The sequence below is a fragment of the Megalops cyprinoides genome, chromosome 10, assembly GCF_013368585.1.
Source record: "Megalops cyprinoides isolate fMegCyp1 chromosome 10, fMegCyp1.pri, whole genome shotgun sequence".
Lineage (NCBI taxonomy): Eukaryota > Metazoa > Chordata > Actinopteri > Elopiformes > Megalopidae > Megalops > Megalops cyprinoides.
The window spans coordinates 22,822,611-22,847,001 of NC_050592.1; the positions used below are offsets into that span (position 1 = coordinate 22,822,611).

The 24,391-nt window shown below is 43.5% G+C and overlaps 1 protein-coding gene across 1 annotated transcript in view; it reads left to right on the plus strand.

The window, feature by feature from the left end:
• Positions 1-24,391, plus strand: part of znrf2b (zinc and ring finger 2b) — a 56,331-nt gene that overhangs the window by 17,774 nt on the left and 14,166 nt on the right. Inside the window, exon 2 of the mRNA XM_036539699.1 lies at positions 11,331-11,426. Coding sequence (XP_036395592.1) covers positions 11,331-11,426 — 96 coding nt within the window. The remainder of the gene's footprint in view (positions 1-11,330; positions 11,427-24,391) is intronic.

Here is a 24,391-nt window from a genome sequence, read left to right on the forward strand (position 1 = left end):
CAGATACCTTTATTCCTTCTTAAACATTTTTCCCCTTTTTTTGCGCCCCCAATTTCGGAATTACCAGTTGAGTGTTCGGCTCATCTCACCACAACCTCTGTGCTCACACAGGGGCTTTGGTGCACTACAGTGAAACACCAATTGTCATTTGATTGGTTCATGGCCTGACAAATTGTAGGGTAACATGTATTAATAATACAAGTATTAATAATTCTTCACACTGGTATCACCTTGATTCCCCTCTTCACTGCTGTATGTCTGTGATTGCAGCTTGATTTGTATTGTGCAGGGAAACGGGAAGTGTCTGTAAGACCTGACATGATGTGGACAAGGCTGTGAGCATAATGAAAGAGGAGCGGCCCTTCCCAGTGCTACAGTCAGAGGGCCAATTCAAAATGATCAGAGCATCCCCACAGCATTCCAATGCCACTGCGGCCAGCTATGATCCCCTTTCTTTAACTGTCTGACTGTATAGTGGCAGATTTATGGGTCCCCATCAGACAGAGAAAGAGAGAGAAATGTTAGCTTAGGATCCAGGTATGGTTGCGGATGATCTCAGAAACAGTTTTATTTTGCTGCTTCTCAGACTTGGCACTTATCAGCATCCTCCTCTTTTCAGCCAAAGGAAGCATTTCTTTTTCATCTTTTTCTGTGGCCGTAGATACTTTTATAAGAGGAAAGTTTTCCCCAAGCCATTGCCATCATTCTGTGATTAGACATCATTCATAGAGTGAAATCTCATGGAAGGCTTGCTAAAGATATTGCCTCTTTAATATACAAGAGTCCTCTTTGCCTGCTGTCTAGGAAGTAGAATGCACTGAAAAGACACTGTTGCCTTAAAACAAAGACAATGATGCTTTAATAAGTATACCTCTGTGGTGAAAAAACACACTTGAAATGTTTTAGCAGTATTATCTGATGCTCATATGAAATGATACCCAGCAGTTTTGATTGCTTCTAACAGTTCTGTCAGAAATCCTCCTCTTTTCATTGAATTTTAAAATACAACTTTTTTAAGTCTGTCTGCTTTTGTTGTAGTTACTATGGTGCTGCTGTGGTTGTAGCAGTGAGCATGGCTGCAGTAGTGGTTTCAGGCCAGCCTCACTGACTGTTGGCTGTAAGGATGCTTGTGAGTCATAGCAGGGGTTGTCCAGGGCCAGTGTATGCTAGTAGGACTGTAGAGATGGCTGTAGCTCTTGAAGAAATGGTTTTCCAGGGGTAGCGAGTGTTCACACAGCAGCAACTGTCTTGGAGAGGAGAAGATGCACGCTGACAGCGGAGCTGGAGCCACAGTCCATTAGTGTGATTGGCCAGCTGGCAGGGGAGCCTCTTTAGTGAATTGTCAGACACAATGCAAACAGTCCATCTTTTTTTCTGGCCTGTTGCTCTTCACCAAGCAGATCTTGAGACATCCTCAGTAATGAACCACAGGTACCAACCAATTTGTGTGTGTGTGTGTGTGTGTGTGTGTGAGAGAGAGTTTAATGTAAACACATTCTATATTAATGTCCCTGCCACAGCCCTCATAATAGAGGTATGCCTTGCATATATGCTGTGTCTGTAAAAATATTATAATACTGGACATGTGCATCCAACATGTTGGAGAGTGCCCATTTGGTTGTATCAAGCATGTATTGGCCAGTCGTACGTCAGTCTTATTAACTACATGCTCAGTACTCACTTGCTGCATCCAGCCCAAGACCAGAAATTATAACTTATCTCTTCATTTTCATTCAGGGGCCTTTCAGTCACCCATGGGACACATCTGTTTAACCAAGGTGCTTATTTTTATGCATGCACAGGAGCAAGTCCAAGATAAGTGGTCCTTTCGGTGGTTCAAATCTTTGCAATCAAAATTGAACTGACTCCACTTATAAATTCTTATGGTACAATAATAGTAACTATAATTCTATGCATTTGTTCTCAAATCTGTTACCCAGAGCTGATTTTAAAAAGAGTTCTGTGTTAGGTGTGAGGAAATGGTGCAAATGACCTTTAACGGTAGAACAGGAAGCACATCATAGCTTCAGCACAGGAGGCTGCAGCTGCACATATTAAACATGCAAAACCCCCACAATATTTCTACCAAAGTTTTATCTAACATTTCAGCAAAGTTGAGAGGTCATTGCTTTTTTTTTCTAGCTGTCCCACCAGCGCTTAGTGCACTGGCTACCCCCCACCCACACCAAAATGATAAATCATTCATTAAGCAAACTGCAGTGGAGCTGGTCTCTGTCTGAACTTTGAGCTTGATCTGAAGTTGGAAGGTGTATGTGCATGTGTGTGTGTGTGTGTGTGTGTGTGTGTGTGTGTGTGTGTGTGTATATGCATTCCTGTATATGTTTGCACATACACACACATGTTAACATGTGTGTGAATGATGACCAGAGTGCTTCACACACACAGGCATTCATTTTGCTCTTTGTTACTATGGCCTAAATCGCTCATGCATGTGAAGGGTGTCGTGCCATGTGACTCTGGGGCTCTCGGCTCTTATCTGTTTCAGCTCCATAAGGAGTTGGGGCCACAACGGGGGAAGATAGCAGAACTTGGCCTGTTACAGATCTCGCTCAATGTGGGTCATGCAGAGCTCTTTTTGACTTCATCACAGAGGGTCATCTATGAATTTCCCTTATGCTTATTGGTGGACATGAAGGGTCTCTATCTGCTGGAACAAAATAGGTGTTTTGCTTGGATGTGCTGTGGATGAGTGGTGTTGTGTCTCCGGTTCTGTGTTTGGAGGACATTATGACATATCATGTGTTTATTATTAACCATCAGTTTTGCGGCTGTCATGTGCAAAGCTTTCAGTTCCCGTGGGCCATTTCAGCATGCTAAGCTAAGTGAAGTCAGGTTCCTGTTTCAGTGTACATGAATACACAAAGCAATTTCCCCAGCCACACAGAAAATGGGAACTTGGATTATTAAAATGCTTTTTATTTGTCATGACCAGCATTTAGAAGAAATGATCAGCTTGGCAAGTGGTGTTCTAATCCCATCAACCAACTGTAGCATGTTTACAGTCAATGGGACAGGTTGCAAAAAGTGAGGGTAGAAATGAAATGAAGTGGTGGTAGCCTGTATATTCTGTGTTTGAAAGTTTACATTTTGGTTTAATAGCTGACAAGGACCTGTCACACATGCAGCTCAAGTTTTTTAAACAATTTCCTGTAACTTAATCGTTCCTTATGCAAAGGATACTTACTAATCCTGGTTACTTATGTCAAGGATACGAAAGTAGTGCCCGCAGCAGGATTCAAAATCACAAATCTTTAGTTACAAACCCAGATCCATAAACATGCATTACTGCCTTGCTGTATTACTGTTGTGCACTGCCTAGTTTTTAGCACAGAGGAGCTCTTTCTGTCAGCGATGTGAAGCCAGCTGAGACCTGTGACTGTCATGTTGCTGAAGGGTTCTTTGAGAGGAGAAGACAGACATGTTTGCCGAGGGTCAGTGAAGCAGATGGGGGTGGTAGGCAAACGGCAGAACTGGGGGAGAGGTACTTAAGTGTGGAATGTGCTTAAGCTGTTTTATTTGCTAGTCAGTTATTAGCCAAATGGGATACTTAGCTTCTCAGTTGGGAGGAAGCCTTCCTGGACCTGGTTTGGACGTCTCTGTTGAAAACACCCCTCCAACACCAGGCTTGGGCTCTCCTGCCATGTTTCTATACTGTCTGAAAATAAAACCAATTCTGACATGGTTTTGGCTTTTGGTTTTTAATGGGCAATGTGAATGAGAAAGTTTTTTTTCCTGGTAGTTACCCCTTAACTTCATGGAGATGTGTTTTCAGATGACAAGGATTTATAATTTATAAAAGGTAGACCACCAGCAGACCTTTCCTTGAAGAAAAGGCTGGAAAGGGTTTTCTTTTATTACCTTTGTAATCTCAGTTTTGATGCATCAGGTAATTTGTTTGTCTCAACTTTCACTTTGAATGTGGTTATTCCTGACTACACAAATGAAATACATTCAAGTTTCCTTTTAACTCTGTCTGAATAGTTTCTGTTTTCTAGTCAACATGAACAGGCTATTCAGAAAAACTATTGTATGCTCACAACTTTTTTTGTTTGTTTTATGGTGAGACAGTCAAGATGATGTCAAATAGGGAACATTTCTAATTGCCATTTTTACTCAATTCTGTGGCTATCCTATTTGTGTAATGGAAATAATGCAAAAGACAGCACAGACTGTGCCTTTATGAACCATGCAACTATTAGCTCTTAAGTGTATTATAATTCTTTGTATGAAAGTAAGGTTTGTGCATTGTTGGAGTTCATGGCTGGAGGGGGCTGATTTGGCCTGTGTTTGCACTGTCTGAGGCTGTTTCCTTCAATTGCTGTCTGAGATGGCCTTGGGACACATGTCTCACATCTGACACAATTGAATGTTTTTTTTTTTTTTTTTTTTTTTTGTGAAGTTCACCAACCCGCCAGAAAGAAAGGTGTAACTGATTATAACTGCTCATGCACAGATGTGACCATATCCCCTCACATCTGGATCTTCCAGTGGGTCGCAGCAGTACCCTCTGCACACGGTAATGCTGAATTTGCCTGCAGCCTTGTGTCTGGACTGTATTTTAAGAAGGAAGGAGAGGATCCTCTAACCTTCCTCATAAATCAGGGTTCGGGGAGCCGGGGAAGCAGTCCTGACCGGAAGAGAGATCGATAAAATGAAGACATAATACAAACCACGATTTAATAGGATGGAAGCTGGAGTGTAGGTTCCAGATTTTCAGGGGGAAACTTTGAATGGTGAAGTCCTCACCCACCCTGCACAGGACACAGACACCAGAACACGATAGTTCTTTAAATACCGGTATAGAATAAGTGGATCAGTTGTTCCTATTAAGCCTAATGCTTCCATCAGACAAAAATTCCAAATATGCATGATCTATATAATTATAGATCTATGTAATATATAGACATACGCATATATTGTAGCACATTTATAGCCACGGTCTTCTATGTTTCCATTCAAAAAATATGTTTGGTTAGATTGTATAATGCTACCCAAGGAGGACATTTTTTTCCCAATAGTGTCATCTGTGTTCAGTAGGGTAGTGACTGTCTGGCAAGACCCACTGCAGTGTCATCTCATCTTTCTGATTACTGACTCCCGTTTTGTTTTTGACTGTGGCTAACTGACTAAGACCCCCACCCCCTCATTTTCTGTCTGTGGTGTAAACGTAGGCAGGATAAGTAGGTGTGGAAACAGGAACTGACACTTAGTAGTTTTTGTTTGGGTTTTGTGTTTAGTACACCAATGGAGGGTAAAGGCAAACTCAACAAGCTCCATCTCCCAGTTCAGCAGGGGCATGATTCTCATTCTCTCCAGGTCCATTCCTCAGTGAGCTTCCTCACAGATGATGCTGCAGAATGACCTACTATGCTATGTTGTTAGTTACCTTGTTTTGTCAACACAGTGGTGTCACCTAATCCTGGAACTGCCTGCTAGACCTGGAAATCATCCCTCTGATTTGTTTTGCAAATGGGTGGGACCTGAAATGTATTTATGTGGCATCTTCTCATCGATGCCTTTGCTTTCTCCATAGTGACAAAGCCCCTCTCTGTCATATGTGGGTCAGAAAGTATTCACAGGTGAGAAGTTAATGTAGGATCCTGCACCATAAGGGGGGAGGGGGGTTTAAAGTTTGTAATGCACTTCATTTTTTTATGAGCATGTTTGGAAAACTCACAGTTTGAGATGCCAGTGTGCAATTTTTATGCTTCAAGGAACCACTTTTATTAGCTCCATTGAAAATAATCGCAAAGACTCCAGCAAGTTGTTAAACCGAATCAAAGCTCATAAAGATCCAGCAAAGCCTTTGTCCTCTCTCTCCTGTTTGATTTGTGCCAAAATAATGACTTATGCCAACACTTCTCTTGAAATGGCCTAGATTTTTCCAGGGATCTGCATTCTTTGGCTGTAATGCCCCTTCTGGAGCAGTAATTGTTTAAACAGGAAGGACTTGAGGGCTTTACAAAAACCTGTGCTGTCTTTTGATACCATGGCATGTGCTGTATATTGGTTTCTTTGCTTTTTTTTTTACCTAGACCAAAAATGATAACATCTCCTTAATATGCCTAATCCATTTATGTTCTACCACAGTGTTTTAAAACAATGCCTTTCTGAGTTAATTTAGGCTTGTTAAAATTGTAAACCATGTAATGTACTAGACTTAAACAGCAATTGGTATATTAAAACGCTTCATCTGTAAACACAATTTTATTGACAAAGATGCAGGGTAATTTGTGTCTATTAGTTGAGCTGCAGTGTTGATTTCCATGATTGTATTACCAAAGTCCTGGCCTACAAATGCTGAAATGTTGAGCAATATCTTCAGGGGAGGGAAAAAAAACTTGAAACACCAACAATACTCTCACTTTAAAACAGATGTATTAAACACAGTAAATATTGTAAATGACCATTTCTGTTTGTTATTTTCAGTTTGTGTGGATTTTTTGTTCCCCCTCCCATTTATGCCAGGAATTGATCTTTCATGTGATCTGCCAAGGTTTGTACTGGTCAGTTTAAATTGCTCTGGACAATTCCTGAAGGCTGACTGAGGACAGAGTCACACATATATTTTTCTGTGTAGGATGTTTTTTTAGTTTGTGCATGTGCGGGGACTTGTAATGGTACTCATTTACAGCAAATAATACAAGCAACTAGGTCCACAAAGCCGATGTGGCAATAAATACAAGGTGTGTGTCATTAAGGAGAAGAAGGGAATGTAATGAAAGACTAGCCCAATGCTGAGAAAACCTGTTACCCTGTATGGAATCAGATGATGCCTCCTCTAAATGGTATCAATCCTGAATCTGCCTACATATGAGATATCACTTCCTGTAGAAAGCATCAGGCTTCCCTTTGTCCTGTTTGGCTTGTGGAGGGGCAGGGCGTGGTAGGATTTAGGGCAGGGAATTAATGGGGGTTTGTAGTTTGGGATCTAGTGGCTGGCACACAGGCAGATTCCAGCTGTCTTGCCAGTGCTTAGTCATCCGATTGGAGTCAGCACAGCCATTCATGCAAGAGCTGAGAGGGGCAAATGAGCCACTCCACTGGCCGCTGCCTCACCCTGGCACCTGGACCCAAATGCATTAGGTCTAGTGCTGAAACCAGGTTGTGCTGCACACCCATTTGGCCCCAAATCTAACAGCCCTGGAACACAACAGGATTGCACTGTTTGTTTATTTTTGCCTCCCTGTTCTCATCACATGGCAAGGGGTGCAGCCAGCACTCTGGTTCCAGTTTAGTGTTTGGCAATGCATGAAGGACAGGGTGCAGGAGGGGGAGACAGCAGGCATTTGGGGACTATGCATATGGTACCCTGTGTTAAGCACTGCTCATGAGATACACATCATTTTAATATTAGAGCAATACTCATCGTTTTTGCTTCATCTAAAAAATTATGCCCCAGTGAAATATGGATATCTAGTTTTCTGTCAAGATGGCCACATTTGCATGGAATGCCTGTGTGAAACATCAGATGTCATCACTGGTTTTCAGTACAGAAGTTTTTTTCTTCTTTTCAGTGTCTATGTGCATACTGCCAGAAGTATATGAGTAATATGCGCTGTCCTACATAGTTGATGAGGTGCTGTTTCCAGTGCATTATGGGCTATTATGGAAGAGGTCCATTAGTTTATTATTAATGGGGTATGGTCCAAAGTGTGTTTTATATCTCTCACTGTCTTCTGTCTCTCTTCTAAGTGGTGGCTAGTATTCCCTGTATTCCCTTTTGTAATTTTTCAGGCTGGAGACCTTAAATCCAGTAGTCCAGACTTTGTCACCCTCCCATTATTGCATACAATCTCCACTACTGCCTAGGTTTTATTCCATAGCATGCATTTAGAGCCAGATTCTGCACATGTGCATCAGGATTAAAGATTTGCATTACTTCCCTATTGCCTCTACCCTGGAAATGTCAGCCCTTCGCCGCTTGCCTGTGTGTCACAAGATAATCATGGACCTGGAGCCCCCACAAGCTAGCACATAGCAAATTATCATCACCGCTCCATCTGTGCTGGCTGTCAGCAAACTGCAGTGAGATCTTCTTCATATTTTCTAATGCAGAATAATGTAGTGAGCCATGCAGAGGCCAGACTGTGTAGATATGACCCCAGCCAGCTGGTCGGACAGGCTTGTGTTTCTAGCACAGTAGGTGTAGATTTCCTGCCCCTGCATACTGCTTGTAGCCTATTAGCCAAGTTTCAGTCTACAAAAGGGGGATGAGGAGTCTTTTCATCAATTTCATCAAAAAAAAAAACCAGCAGAGTTCATGTGTTGCTTTAACTCTGGGTGGGTCAACATCATGGATTTGAATGTGCCTCTTTATAGTGTGGAGGAGTGCATTGGTGCAACACTCATACACACAGACACACACATACACGCTTTTGTTTTCAGATTGAATTACAGCAGAGTATGTCACCCTTGGGGTCGAGTTTAGCACATTTCACACTCACACACACATCAGACAGTAGGTTTTACTGTTGTAGAAGAACAGGTTTGGCCTGTCTCCAACAGAGGCAGGAGCAGGATTCTGACACTCACTAATATCCCTTGTTTAAAAGCCAATCTGTTCAGCAAAGTGTACCATTTTGGATATTTTTTGTATTTTAGTTTCTGTCAACAGTTTTAAATTCAGGCAAGTTTCTCCATAAAGAAACAAAATGGAATGGCAGGGGACTTTGCATCCTCAGCTATTAATGTCAGATGAATTTTGGACACCTCAATGTTGCCACAGTTTTCCCATGATGCATCAGCTCAAAGGGCTTCAGCACCCGTTGGCAATCATATTGGCTTAAGAGCCTCTGGGGGAGGGGGTCAGGCCCCATGGCAAATGCTTCCACCTTCTCCTGCCGTGATGCTCTCCCAGTGGAGAACTTGGCTGGCACGTGATTGACAGACTTTATCTCTCCCATGCAGTTAGGTGAGAGGAAATGGCCTTCCCATGATAGTGCAGGATCTTCCCACAGGGTATCAGTCAGCAGGTGATTGGAACACTCTAATGAAGACTAACCCCCCACCTCCTCCTTACCTGTTTCCAGTCAAATACACTGCTGGACCGCAGTGGAGTCCTCATTGATTGATGCCTTTTCTGTAAGCTCAAATCTTTAATGAGGCCTCCAAGCTGTTTTCCTCTGTGGAAGATGCGGTAGTTTAAAGGCCTCCCACAGATTGTCTTATCTCAATGCTAATTATAAATTGGGCTTTAGTGGTGGAGCATATTGCAAAGGTTTAATTGTAATACTTGATCAGGGACAAATGGCACACAAGCCCACCGGTTTTCACACAACTGAACAGTGGACTTTATTCCAGTAAGAACAAGATACAGACTCAGTTGTCATTGTTTTGTTTGTTTTATCAAGGTTATACTCACATAGAAAACTTAATTAATCAGTTCAGACAGTGCTTTCATCTTGGAACAGTGTCCATTAACGATGGTTTACTGCATGTAGTGTTTGCCGGAGTGGTTGGGATTTTTGTTGCCACTGTGTGTGTGCGTGTGTGTGTGTGCGTGTATGTGTGTGTGTGTGTGTGTGTGTGTGTGTGTGTATGTGTGTGTGTGTGAGAGAGAGAGAGAGACTGTAGGCCATGAACAGCTTGCCTTTTTCATAATTAATACTTTTACATGAGCGTCTATAAACTATGATCCAAAACAGAGAGAACCAAAAGAAAAGCCTTCATATGTTTGGCTCTGTTTCACACAGTCTTCAATAGGTCACAAATCAGATCAATCTGGCATCATAAGAGTGTCACACTGAATTCCCCCTGATATGGTACAATGTGGATGCCGTATGAAATGCCGTTTAGGAGGCACGATTCGGGACAGCTTCAGTGCCTCCCCCCACAGCATACTACTGCAGGGCTAGACAAGCAACAGAGGAGCTGAATGAGGGGAATACAGGGTGTGTGAAAAGAGAAAAAGAAGAGGATTCATTCAAATAGTCCAACATTGTTCGATCTGTTTGGAAAGAGTTAATTTCTTTCTCCTTTTCCTCATTAATGTACAGTTTCATCACAGTTGAATTACCATTTACTGAGAGCTGCTGAGTAGGCAGGGACATCAAGGCTGAGGGAGGGGGCTTGGGGGTGCAGGGACATCAGCCCCCCCCCATGTGTTTTCCACTCCTGATCTGGTCTGATAAACACCTCAGTCTGCTGTGGGATCAGCTATAATGACTTCTCAAAGACCTGCTCTCCAGAGAGAGATCAGTGCAGATTGCCTCTGGTCTTAGAAAATCAGTCTTCACCCATATCCTCTCCTGAGAGACAGCGCCTCTATAGAAGATGCTGTTTCTTTGGCTCAGTTTTCACAATAAGCTTCTCCCTCCACACACCTGTTCTTTCCTTAGAAAGAAGAGGGGAGATTTTCAATGCCCTGTAATGACTGTAATGGGTCTTACAGCAATGAGTCTGTTGTGCCAGTCCAATGAAGAGATGTTCACTCTGTAAATTACCAGAGTGTAATGGGCTTATTAATAGGTTCCTGTTCACATCAGGATCAGTGAAAGTACTTTGGTGTGCTTTGCTTAACAATGTCACTCTCAGCTCTTGGCATCCATGACTGATTATTTGGATAGACTTCAAGGATTTGTGTGTTTTTTTAAACAGTGCAAAACTTTGATACAAATCTGTCAAATCTATAAAAAAGCTGTTTACATCATTATCAAAACAGGAATATATTTCATTGTCACACATCTCTGTAGTTGTGCTTCAATATGTTATGCATTTGGATTGTTATCATATGCATTGCAGTCTCTTCATTTTGTGTCTGTATTATTATCGCCATTCAGTAGTATAGCACACATGCATATTGTTGACTTCCCTTTAGCATCAGAAAAAAACTCTTCACAAGTCTTTTGTTGGAGTCAGAGAGACTGAGGAAATATGTGTGTGTATGTGAGTAATCACTTTACATGTATGTATATATGAACAATGTGTGCGTTTGTGCATTTGTGTGCGCAGTTTATCAGCTGGCAGGAGAGCAGCTGGGGTCTCACCCTGCAAACATCCCTGTGCTCACACATTGCGTTCCACAGGGTCATCGTGCTTCCAGAGGCCTGTCTACTTACACACACATGTACACACGTGCAAACTCATGTAAAGGTCAAGATTCATTGAGATCAGACATAGGGGTGTTAAATTCCTGCTGATTAAACATTTGCCTGTCATTCACCCCCAGACATAGCTTTGAAATGTTCTGGATTCCCGGAGTCATAATTAAACAGCAGGACTTTATGACTGTTTGTAGTGTAGGAAAAGTAGAAGAATATGAATGTTGTCCATGTCTTACTGATGATATCTTCTCCCCACCACTGCAGGTTTCAAGTGCCCTGTGTGCTCAAAGTTTGTCTCTTCAGATGAAATGGACCTGCACCTCGTCATGTGCTTAACCAAGCCGAGGGTTACATACAATGGTAAGGCTGTCCTCTTTCTTAGATGTACTGAAGTGGACTCTTGACAGTTGGTGCAGAAGAACAATACTATGGAAAGAGGTTAAGTTTGCATGAAATCTAAGAGCACCGACTTCCCAAATTGTGCTTGCTGAGAGAAATTGGTTAATGGCCATGCTGAGTGTGCATGCATTTCACAATCAGAATCAGAATAGACTTTATTGTCATTGCTCGGTGAGGGTACAAGGAAATTGTGGGTGGCCTGCAACAACAGTGCACTGTGGAACATTTATATAAACACAGTACAAATAAGGCACACGACATAGAAAAAAAAAATATATATATATACAAAATATACAATAAAATACAAGCAATACAATAAAATACATTTTTTAAAAAGAAGACACGTTGTAAATAAAAAGAAATATAAAGAAAAACTTGTGCAATAATATGGCCTTTTAAAAACTACTTAAAGTGCACAGCGGAATTGCACAGTTGTATTGAGGTAGAGGGTTGGGGGGGAGGGGGTGTCAGTGTTTGTTAGCAGTCCGTATGGCCCAGGGGAAGAAGCTATTGGTTAGTCTGGTGGTGTGGGACTTGATTGAACTTTGTGTGCCTTTGTGCGTGGCTACTGTAAGGGAAACACAGACATTTTTCACACCATTGCTAAAATTCACAGTGGTAAGGTGAATCCCATCTGAAGGAGGTATGAGGTCTTGCAGTGCAGTGAAAACAGGATAATATTGGTGTGCTGGTGCGGCGCAAGAGAGAAAATCTCAGTCAAGTATCAAACCACTTTTCCATGAATTGGGTTTTGATGTTATTCCTTACTTTGGAAAGATAAATGTTTTAATTGGAAGGATTTTTCCTTCTAGCTCCCCTAGGCAGCACTGACCCTAGAGTGAAGAGGATTATGATCTGAACGCAGTGGCCCCTCTGGTCGTGTTTGGCCTCTGGCCCCCTGTCATACCCTGCATAGCCAGAGGCGTGACTCAGCTCTGCAGGGAATGCATGCATGCACGTCTGCCCGCTGCTAACGTATCCATGCGGAATGCGGCAGGACACGTGTGTGACAGACGGGTACCCTGTTCTGTCCACGTTCCGCCGGCCGCCAGCGGCGCTCGGAGAGGCTTTCCGAGGATGCGTGAGTGACAGGGTAATCCAGCTTGTCCAGTGCACTGTCACTGGGCATCAGGGAACATCATCTGCTGCTGAGTCTGTCACTCTGGCAAATGTGCCTGGTGTCACGCTGTTGTCAGAGGAGGCATCTGTATCCCCTTCGTAAGCAGAGAGGAGAGATGGGGCCTCTGTTTGCTCTTCTTCCTTTCTCTCTGTCCTCTCTCTCTCTCTCTCTCTCTCTCTCACCCCATTTTCTCTCACCCCTTTTCTTGAATCGGCGTAGTTCACTTGGCTTTCTTGGCTTGACAAGTGTATACTTCTAATGCCTCAAATTTTGCAGTTATTTTCTCTCTGTGTGTCTCTCTTTCTCTCTCTTTGTGAGGGGGAATGTTTTCAGCCACATATCAGTGGTAATGCATGATTCCATCAAAGTGCGAGCGACAGTCCAGGCTGCCCTTCAACACCCCCCCACTTTCCATCCACATCCCTGCCAAATTGCGGGTCTCTTGTCTTTCAGAGCTGTCATTGTCTCATGTTTGAGTCACCCCTCTCTGTGCAGTGTTTTATCGTGGCTTTTGGCATTGTCAGTCTCCCTAATCTTGCTGCCCTGACTGACAAGGAAATGAACCAAACAGTGTAAGCTTTCTTACAGTAATGTTGGACAGTAGACTTTTTGAAAGGGCACTGCAGCACTGATAAACAGCCTCTTTAGCCAGACCCACAATGATAGAGATACAGTAGTAGGCCCCACCTTGTGCCCCACTGTGTGTATGGGTGAATGACAAGGAAATAAAAGGAATAGAGGATATGACTCACTATTGTCTTACATAACCTGTTTAAACCCCCACCACAATTGTTTTATTAAGTGTTTTCTATATCAGCACAAAAAGCTGTGTAATTTCCTCTTTTCCCCCCAGGGAAAATGAGCAAATTCTGTCTTGTATTGCTCAGAAACTGTTGCAGGGGATCAGACAGAGTGCCCTGTCTGTTTTTCAACAAAAACATTTTACGTTTGTGCTTGTTTGGTACAGCTGTAGATGCTAACAAACAGAACATTGTACATTATACTCGCATCGGTATAATGTACTGTCTCAAGACACTTTTGTTCAAGAGGCCAGGGCTTTTAAGGTGAACTCAGGGGGTGAAGGCCGGTGTGTACCTGATCAGCTTTGTTCATAATCACTCAGGGGAGGAGTTATACATCCAGATGGCCTTGCATGATTTGAGAGGAGCTGTGCTTCAGACTGAAAAACAAGCAGAAGTCCTGCATCATGCTCCACCTCTCCTCTTTGCACAGCCACATTTAGTACATTCCTAATGATCTAACATACTCCTTCTCAATCTAAAGATTAGTTTCTTTGATATGCAGATGCAGTGTCCATTCTGAATTGTATTCAGTAGATTAAGTATGAATCACCCAGGCCCGATCAGTGAGAGGTTTGATCTGAAACAGTGCAGTGGTGCAGAGTCTGGTGTTGATGGAAAGAAAGTATGTCTGGCGTACTGTCTCACCTGTGGTCTCTCTCAGTGTCCAGAGTCTGTTTTCACTGTCTGAAAACTGATGCCTGGACACCGTAAACCAATCAATAAATGCCATGAGGCAGTTGGCATGGTTACAGACTCCCAAGCAACATAGAGGAAGGGTGCCTGTGGTACTGCTCCATTTGGGTTTGGGTGGAGAGCAAGTTGCAAGCGTGTCAGCAGAAGGCACTCTGTGTCAGGCGCAGGGCCCTGATGTCCTGCAAGATCTGATGCACCTCGACAGTAGCAGGAGATCCTGCGATCAGCCTTTGTAAGCCAGCACGCGTTGCAGTGTCACACTCCATGTGTGTGTGAAATGCAGTGGCTTTGGCACCCGTATCTAAAGATTGCACATGACAAGAGCATCTCACTCTCAGATTGACTTTAGTAAGGGAACGCCAAGGGCAGCAGTGTATTTTCTGTTCCAAAATCTATTCACACAGCATCCTTGCATGTAGGAAAAGGACAGGAATGTAAAAGAGTGTTTATATTTTCACCAATTCCTTTATATGTTTATTGTGTTATGTCGAAACTGTTGTATTGTCACCGTGGGCCTGAGAGAAATGCAATTTCAATCCTCCGTATGTCCTGTGCATATTGGAGAATTGACAATAAAGTTGACTTTGACTTTTGGAAAAAAAAAAAAAATATATATATATATATATATATATATATATATATATATATATATATATACAGTGCTGGCCAAAAGTATTGGCACCCCTGCAATTCTGTCAGATAATGCTCAATTTCTCCCAGAAAATGATTGCAATTACAAATGTTTTGGTAGTAATATCTTCATTTATTTTGCTTGCAATAAAAAAACACAAAAGAGAAAGAAAAAAAAGTCAAATCAAGTATCAATTTACACAAAACTCCAAAAATGGGCCGGACAAAAGTATTGGCACCCTTTGAAAAATCATGTGATGCTTCTCTAATTTGTGTAATTAACAGCACCTGTTACTTACCTGTGACACATAACAGGTGGTGGCAATCACTAAATCACACTTGCAGCCAGTTAAAATGGATTAAAGTTGACTCAACCTCTGTCCTGTGTCCTTGTGTGTACCACATTGAGTATGGAGAAAAGAAAGAAGACCAAAGAACTGTCTGAGGACTTGAGAAGCAAAATTGTGAGGAAGCATGGGCAATCTCAAGGCTACAAGTCCATCTCCAAAGACCTGAATGTTCCTGTGTCTACCGTGCGCAGTGTCATCAATAGGTTTAAAGCCCATGGCACTGTGGCTAACCTCCCTAGATGTGGACGGAAAAGAAAAATTGACGAGAGATTTCAACGAAAGATTGTGCGGATGGTGGATAAAGAACCTCGACTAACATCCAGACAAGTTCAAGCTGTCCTGCAGTCCGAGGGTACAACAGTGTCAACCCGTACTATCCGTCGGTGTCTGAATGAAAAGGGACTCTATGGTAGGATACCCAGGAAGACTCCACTTCTGACCCAGAGACATAAAAAAGCCAGGCTGGAGTTTGCTAAAACTTACCTGAGAAAGCCAAAAACATTTTGGAAGAATGTTCTCTGGTCAGATGAGACAAAAGTAGAGCTTTTTGGGAAAAGGCATCAACATAGAGTTTACAGGAAAAAAAACGAGGCCTTCAAAGAAAAGAACACGGTCCCCACAGTCAAACATGGTGGAGGTTCCCTGATGTTTTGGGGTTGCTTTGCTGCCTCTGGCACTGGACTGCTTGACCGTGTGCATGGCATTATGAAGTCTGAAGACTACCAACAAATTTTGCAGCGTAATGTAGGGCCCAGTGTGAGAAAGCTGGGTCTCCCTCAGAGGTCATGGGTCTTCCAGCAGGACAATGACCCAAAGCACACTTCAAAAAGCACTAGAAAATGGTTTGAGGGAAAGCACTGGAGACTTCTAAAGTGGCCAGCAATGAGTCCAGACCTGAATCCCATAGAACACTTGTGGAGAGATCTGAAAATGGCAGTTTGGAGAAGGCACCCTTCAAATCTCAGGGAGCTGGAGCAGTTTGCCAAAGAAGAATGGTCTAAAATTCCAGCAGAGCATTGTAAGAAACTCATTGATGGATACCGGAAGCGGTTGTTCGCAGTTATTTTGTCCAAAGGTTGTGCTACCAAGTATTAGGCTGAGGGTGCCAATACTTTTGTCCGGTCCATTTTTGGAGTTTTGTGTAAAATGATAATTGATTTAATTTTTTTTTCATTGTCTTTTGTGTTTTTTCATTGCAAGCAAAATAAATGAAGATATTAATACCAAAACATTTGTAATTGCAATCATTTTCTGGGAGAAATTGAGCATTATCTGACAGAATTGCAGGGGTGCCAATACTTTTGGCCAGCACTGTATATATATATATACATCCATTTCCTAATGAACAATGTATAGGTGTGACTTTGGAGTCAGCCTGCCACAAAGCTGAAGTAATAAAAAGAGGAATTGAATGAATAAGAGACTGTCTTCTTTTTATTTTTTTGATATCTGCTTCACACAATGTGTGTGTGTGTGCATGTGTGTGTGTGTGTGTGTGCGCGCATGTGTTGCCTTCAAAGTCAGTAGTCAGTAGTTTTATTCTTCTGTAGTTTCTGTATCTTTGTGCCTGTAGAATAGGTCTCTCCTCATTCATACTGCATTTCACTTTGTGAAAACACCATGAGGAAAGGACAGGCTTAAGTGATGAGCCCATTCTTCATCTAGGCTTGGAGCGGTCTAGTGAGTTTAACCACCGTGGGGAAATATTGAAAGGCTTTCTTTCCGAACGGGACGAGACTGTAGATATAAATCAGGATTTGTGCTGGAAGGTGTTGTGTTCCCTGCACACCATGCAGTATGCCAGCAGAGCTGATGAAGAGCCTTGGCCAGTCTCTGCTAGGGGCTGAGGGACAAATCGAAGCCTTTGATTCCTCTCTGCATCACTCAAGGCTCCAGCAAGATGTGCTCAGCATTTCAGATGAGAATGATTTAAACAGCCTTTTAAATGTTGAACATTTTCCCCCTCGGCCAAAAGCTGCATTCTTTGCAATTAAACAAATCATAGGTCTTGTTCTTATGCTTGTCACAGTTGCTTCTTTAAAGGCCTTTGCCTGCGTCCATTATGTCCTTTGTTGAAGATATGTTCCTAGGGGGGAACATTTTCAGTGCTTCGCTCTTAGTTTTCCCATAGTGCTGTGCCTGAATGCTGAATTCAGCAGTGCCCTCCTCTGTAAATTGCCCACAGAACCAAAGGTAATGGACTTTTTAATAGGTTCCTGGTCATTCCAAGAAAGACTGAGCTACTTTCTTGTGCTGTGCATGAGGTGAATGTTGACTCCTACCCTGATGTATTCCTCATTACTGTCTGCTGTGTTGAAATTCTTTCGGAAGCAATGCTGTTGAACTGAGAATATGGAATATGTGTGAATTCAGTTTTCATTGTCATGCATTTCAGATTTGAAATGACAAGCATTGTAATTTTGCATTTACCTCAGCAGCACAGAGCACATCAATTTAGATTTTTGTATTTTCACAGTGGCTGCCCTTATCTAGGGTAAATGACATAGCTTACATGTTTATATTGTCTGCTCATACCACTGCAGTTTTATTTACCACATTATCAATAATAATAACCCTCTGACTAAGTTCCAGGGTCAATAGTACAAGTCATGCCTAAGAATCTAACTTGTAACCACTTAAATTTAACCACTACCCTCCTATCCCACATGTAAAGGAACTGCTGCTTTATATCATGGACTTCCTTCTTTCCCAAGACTGAGCCATTTCTTACGGCTGGTAATTATTTGTTGAGAATAACTGGGCATTCAGGACCAGGTTTGTTTGGTTATGGCAGATTCTGCTTGTAGGTTCCAGTGCACTCTGTGTGGAATGGCCTGCTGCTGATTGTGGAAACATTGTGGGAACTGTGTCCTTTCTTACAAGCTGTGTGTTTGAACTGATCAGGTGTTTTCACTGTAGGGTTATTTTTAGAGCAGTTGTGCATGGGCTTTCGCTTTGACTGCTGTGGTAAGTTAAGGGGTTTTCACAAAACAGGGGTTTTGTGTGTGTGTGTGTGTGTGTGTGTGTGTGTGTGTGTGTGTTGGGGGGGGGGGGGGGGGGGGGTTTAGGTAGCCTCAGGCTTCAGAGACTGGAGTTGCTCTGGTTTTTGTTCCTCACAGCTCACAAGGCCGATACTGCTTGATATCTAAAGCCTTATTTCGGTAGTAACTCCAAACTAAAGCTGTGACAGGAAGTCTGTTTATTTTGTGTGAAACTGCACCATGTTTTCACAGTGGTACCAATGCTACCTGGAGTACTGACCTGCATTCAGTTCCGCTGTTTTTTTTTCCAGGGTGCATTTCTAAGGTAATGTATTGGCAGAAAAAGGTAAAGCTCATTACCAACCCCTGCATACCTAACTGGTCCATATGCGTAGTATAATTAGCTGATGAGGTGGTATCCTTTGGAGACCTGTAAGGGCCATTAGTCTCCTGTGGACCAGTCTATGATTTGGACCAACGTAGTGTCCCATGGTGAGGGCCTTTATATGAAAGCCCATCTGCCACCCCCCTTCAGGCATGGAGGCTCTGAAGGAATGGGTCACATGCTCCTAGGGAGGGGGAGGGGGAGGGGGGAGGAAACAGCCATAAGGCCAGGGAGCTACTGCTGTCAACAAAAAAAGAGGGATCGCCAAGTTCAGCCCCAATTTCAAACTCTCTTTGTCAGGTTACACTTGGGATGGCTCTGTTGAGATGGTACTGAGTGCCACCTGAACACGGCTGGTTTCCACCAGTCCTGCCTGCTTCACTCTGACACTTCCAGCTCTCTCTGCAGTCCCAGCAGTGGCAAAACCCCAGCAATGCAGGAGATGGAGCACACTTGGCTTTCTATGGTTTATTCGACAGAGTGCTGCCTCTAGAGGAGGACCAGTCATGCCCTCTCTTCATACCATAATGAAGGCTGATGTCATGTCAAGCTATGTAGATTTTCCATGTGGATTCATGAATCCCTCCTGTGTCGCAAACTTTTTTTTTTTTTGTAGTTCTCTCTGAAGGTCTTTGATGGATCCTTGGTGTATTGTGCACCTTCCTGCCTGCTTCAGATTCACAGCAGGGAGAGGACAGTGTTTGTTTACTTCTCTTTAGAGGTGGCCTGTATCTTCAAAGTATCACATGGATCTCTCATATCCTGAAATGTCTACATCCAGGGTAGTGAATGGGGAATAGATGAAATTCCATTTTCCAGGACTGATAAAATGAAAACCATAACTGTGACCTGCAGCCAGATACATCTTTGAAAGTGATGGATGCATTTGTGTGATGTTGAAAGCAAAAGGCATTCTCTGTTTTCACAGACTAGTAGTCTTGTGTAGATGTCTGTTTTGATTCATTTGATATTTGAGTATTGCATGGCCACCAAAAGCAAGTATGTGAAAAATGGAACTCAACATTTTTACTTTTTTTACTCAAAAACTGCAGTTATTCTTGTGTAAAGTATGAGTCACTACCGAGACATTTTCATTCACTCACGTCAGGCAGAAAATTCAATAAAACAAATGAATTATCTGTTATTTTATGCAGGGTTGTTAGGTTCTCTTTCTTTGAATAGACAGAATACTGTCTCGTATTTTTTTTTTCAGTCAACAAAACTAGCCATTTGATTCATTTAATGTAGAGCCCCATTCAGGGTTTTTTCGATTGTTGTACTTCACAACACAGCCTCAGAAATGTTTTGAAATATGAATGTCGGAAATTCCTCATCTGTGGATTCCCTGTGGTTATCTGAAATCTAATGATGACTGTTATGGACTCTGACTGCTCTGTATTACTATTGATGTCTGCACCTTGTGTATTTTTGGACGGGACAGGCACACTCATTTTTCAAGCCTGTGCCGTCAGTTGTGCAAGAGTCGGATTACTGCGTGACAGTACCGCAGCCCGGAAGACAGCATGCGCGCTGAGAATGGACACGGCGTGCGAGGTGTCCCCATGCTCGATCGCCTCCAATTACATTCCAGAAGGGAGTCGATGCGGCCGGTGTCAAAGGAACCGTTGGGCTGTGGTGACTGATTGGCTGCGGTCCCTACGGTATGCCTTGATCTCCCAATATCACAGGGTGATGGAGGACGCCCTGATATCCTGATATCACAGGCCGATGCAGCCTTGTTTTGTCAGAGGGTGATACAGCACACCCTGGTTTATCAGAGGGTGATACAGTATGTGTTGCTGTGTTACAGAGACTGGTGTGTGGTCGCAGCATTTAGCCTGGGTTGCTGCAACTGAAAGGAGACAGAGTTGCGTGGAGGACAGGGGTCAGTGACGGTTGATGAAAAGATTCTCAATAATAAATTCAGCACACATAAGCACTGCTGCTCCATCCAGTCTCCCTCTCTCTCCATCTCTTCCTGTTCTCTGCAATGGCAAAGTAGGGGTTTCGGGGGGGGCAGCCGGGGGCTTGTTCACGCTCCTTCCCGAGTGTGAGTGACAGAAGAGGGGGCGGCGAGCCGAACAGGGAGCTCATTTTAATTACATGCGGCGTGACATTCGCCTGTAGGAAATCATTGAGGGGCTTTCCCACTTGGTGCAGTCACATTACAGTCACACGACTGCATGTCCTGCTGTAACACAGCAATGGCTGCCAGCTCCATCTGGGTGCAACACATTATTTATTTGCTTGACAAGGCAAGCTCCTCCAAGGTGACTTTTTAGCGTACAATTATACACCTTCAACGAATCTGTAACCAATAAATACTAGGATATCTCTTTCCTTTAACATGTTACATGCCATCCAAATGTCCCTTAACAGCAGTAATCACTTCATTCTCACAGGAAAATTCACCCTTCATGAGGGGCTCATAATATCGTAATTACATGCAACCTTTTGCATCCACTCTAGCAGCCTCCTGTGTTTTACCAGTGAGACAGGACACAGGTACACAGCTTCTGTCTGCAGATCGACACACCACCAGTGCCTGCTGGATGTTCCATTTTTAGAAGCAGGAACTGTGGCTTCATCACATGAGAGATAACATTCTGTGCACTGCACAGTGTGAATGTCCAAATATCACATTCATACACATGACATTTCAGTTTGGTGACAGGAACATTAATTGTCACCTGAGAACACACAGCTGCATTGTGAAATGAAGGAAAGCCTTTTTAATGTTGTGTCATTTCAGGATATTTTTATTCCATCCAATCTATTACTGTTGGTTACTGTTCTGTTGGATTTTTACTGGATTTTGAAGGCCAGGCCATAAGGCTTTTGAGAATTTGGAGTGGTCTCAGAATAAGACATTTTCAACAGCAGCAGTTATCAACTATTGGAGCAGACAAGGGCCTCCTACTGCAGGAGGGTAGTCAGTCTAATGTGAGAGCTTCCTCAGTACCTATGGGGGAGGCCCCTGTATCGGGTAGGTGAATGGGGGACGTGCTCCAGGGCATGCGCACATTGCTCTAGGCCATACTGACAGCCCGCCAGGGTCACCCCCACTCCCAGGGCAGGAAAGGCCCTGCACCCCAGACAGCACAGCAATTGTACCTCTGCTGTGTGTTTCAGCTTTGTTATAGCAGGCTCTCTGACACAGGCCTAATGATTCAGACACAGGAGGAGGTGGTGGGGGAACGGCAGGGGAGGGCTCCTGAATGATCAGTGCTGGCTTGGTACCAGTTAACCTAGCTGGCTGCGTACGCTGGACGGCTATTGCATAAAACACATCACACTGACATTGCATTGCAGAAGCATCTGTGAACTCTTATTTGACATTTGCTTTAAGGGTGTGGGCTGGTTGTATTTTATGTTTGGCTGAATTCGGTTGGGCTGAATACAGGAAGAAGGAGTGTGCACATTGTATATATAATACATTGCCTTGCAGAAGTTGCAAAAGTGTCCAACCAATTTTCACATTTTACTGAATTACAGGTGATACATTGAAATTTGAGCCTGAAACTACAGAAAAGTCTGATCATTGTGCAGCATTCTGTCTGTCACACTCTCAGTCTCGCTTTCTCACTCACTGATTCACACACTGAAGAAAACAACACAGAGGCTGCTGTGCCTCCTGTTGTGTTGACCTGGCTGTGAATCGCTGCAAGTTTCTGTGGTTCTCTGTCCCTGGTTTTTGCCAGGGAAGGAAGGGTCTGCTGCTCGTAAAAAACACAGGTATATCTCACTCTGATGCCATTCACTAAGACTAATACTGCACACAAACTGGAGCAGGGAATTTAAAAAAGTCATTGCTGAAGTGTGGTCCACGTTGTTCATTGAGATGGATGTTTCCTGAGAGGATGTGATAATTACCTGTAGGACTCTTACACAGGTCTGTATCAGCAACCTGGATCAAGGGATTAGTTGAGCAGTTGCACTGTGTGAGAGAAGAAAATATAATTGAATATAATATAATATATTTTTATATGTTATATAATATAATGTCAGAATAATATAATATAATTGAAAGGCCAGGCTTTATGAGAGACTTGTCCTTTTATCCCGGTTAACATAATTTCAAAATGACCAGCAGGGCTATAAGACTTCAACCTGAAAAACCTTCCTACATGCAAGATTAAGAAATCACATTGGTTTGCTGTCGGATCATGTAAATCATCATTGTAAATGGTCCATGCTTGTTTTCAGCATAGGGTAATACACACCTGGGGACAGTGCTGTGCACCTGATAACCACCTGCCATCACAACCATGTGTGTGCATAATGAGAGCTCCCTCAGAGGGAAAGCAGCAGTTCACTCTGCGCTTGCATCATGGCAGGAGTTCAGCCACCCCTAGAGGCAGCTGCAGCCGGCCGAGCCGTAATGGAGGATTGCCCTGCTGGATAATGGAGCCTCCCTCTGATCGTGGCAGGAGGCCCATTGACGGCGCTCTTGCCACACGCTGTTGAATCAGCGCAGAGCAGCTGTCAGAAGGGAGGGCTCGCGCTATTTACGAATGCGGTCCCATCGGCTCACCCCCCCCCCCCGACCCCTCGCTACGTTCTGCGGTCCAGCTGGCCTGGGAATGCGAGGAGAGCTGTGTCACATGACGTGGCCACCCGCAGACTGGGGCGGGGAAAGCCTCAGACACAAACACAGGCAGCTTTGCAAGGGGGAGCTGCGACAGTGGGTGAAAACATGGGCATCAGGCAGAACTGCCATATTCAAGGGTGCATGCAAGCACAGGGAATGGAGAATCATGTTTCTGATAAAGGACTACTGCATCTGTTCCAGTCAAGTCCAAGGGGGAAGTGGATGTTGTTGGAAATGCTGCAAATTGAAGCGATGAAACCGTAGATTCACTCCAGGAGAGACATCCAGCTGCTGATGTGAATCTGCATTAGATGGCATCAGTTACTGCCAATGGTGGCAAATAACACGTATTCCCTCCTCAAAGCTGGAAGCGAGCTGGATGTTGAAGGGGCTCACTGTGAGCCGGGTGTCAGAGCTGTCACTGCAGTGCCCAGGCCACAGAAAGTAGTTCCTGCTCCTGGAGGATGTGATGATCCTATGAAGACTTTTAAAAGAGCAACAGCACAAAGAGAGAAGGCAGATGAACAGGCTAAAAATGGGCCTAGTCCATTGTTATGGGTTACTAGCCAAGATGATGGCTGCTTCATTCAGCGGATGTTGGCGCTTGATAATAAAAGGCCAGGTGTGCGTATCCATAGAAAGTGTGGCCTCCTTTTTATTTGCATGGCATAAGGAGGACACCTCTGTGCATGACCAGCATGTAAAGCCACTGGCTCCCTGACAGCAAAACACTTTTGTGCCAAGGTTCCTCCGGGCTTGCAGATCACTTGAAAAAACTAAAAACCCTGGGATGAATCGATATCTGTCAGCCGTGAATTATCGTGGATTTCGCCCAGTGTTCCAGTTTAATTAGCTCTGTAGCTGAGACAAAGCCGTGGACTCCTGCTGAGGGTGCTTCTCCTTATTATTGTTATCGTTATTAGTGGCCGTGTTATTATTCATGGCACAGTTTATCCATATTAGATCAAAACTCTGTCAGGAGCACAGCCTCCTGTACTGTCCAATTGAAAGTGAAGGCTTGTTTTGATAATATGCAGAAAATGAAAGATAAACAGTATTTATTGATCCCCAGTGGATTCATAAATGAATGCGGGTAAGTTATTGCCAGCGTGGAGCCCTTTCCACGGTGTGAGACCTGCCGTGTGCTGCCTGGAACCTTACCAGGAGCCTGTGTGCACTGAGGGCTCCAGCTGCCTATGGCTGCAGCTCTCACCTCAGGCCTTAAAAACCACATCTTATTGTGTGCGCAGCATGTATAAACAAATAACGTCACTGTGTTCTCATCTGATCCCTAACCTTATCCCTGACTCATCATGCCTTTGTTTTGCACCTTCAAATGATCTCAGTCTGGTCTCAGTATGCAAAGCCGGGGA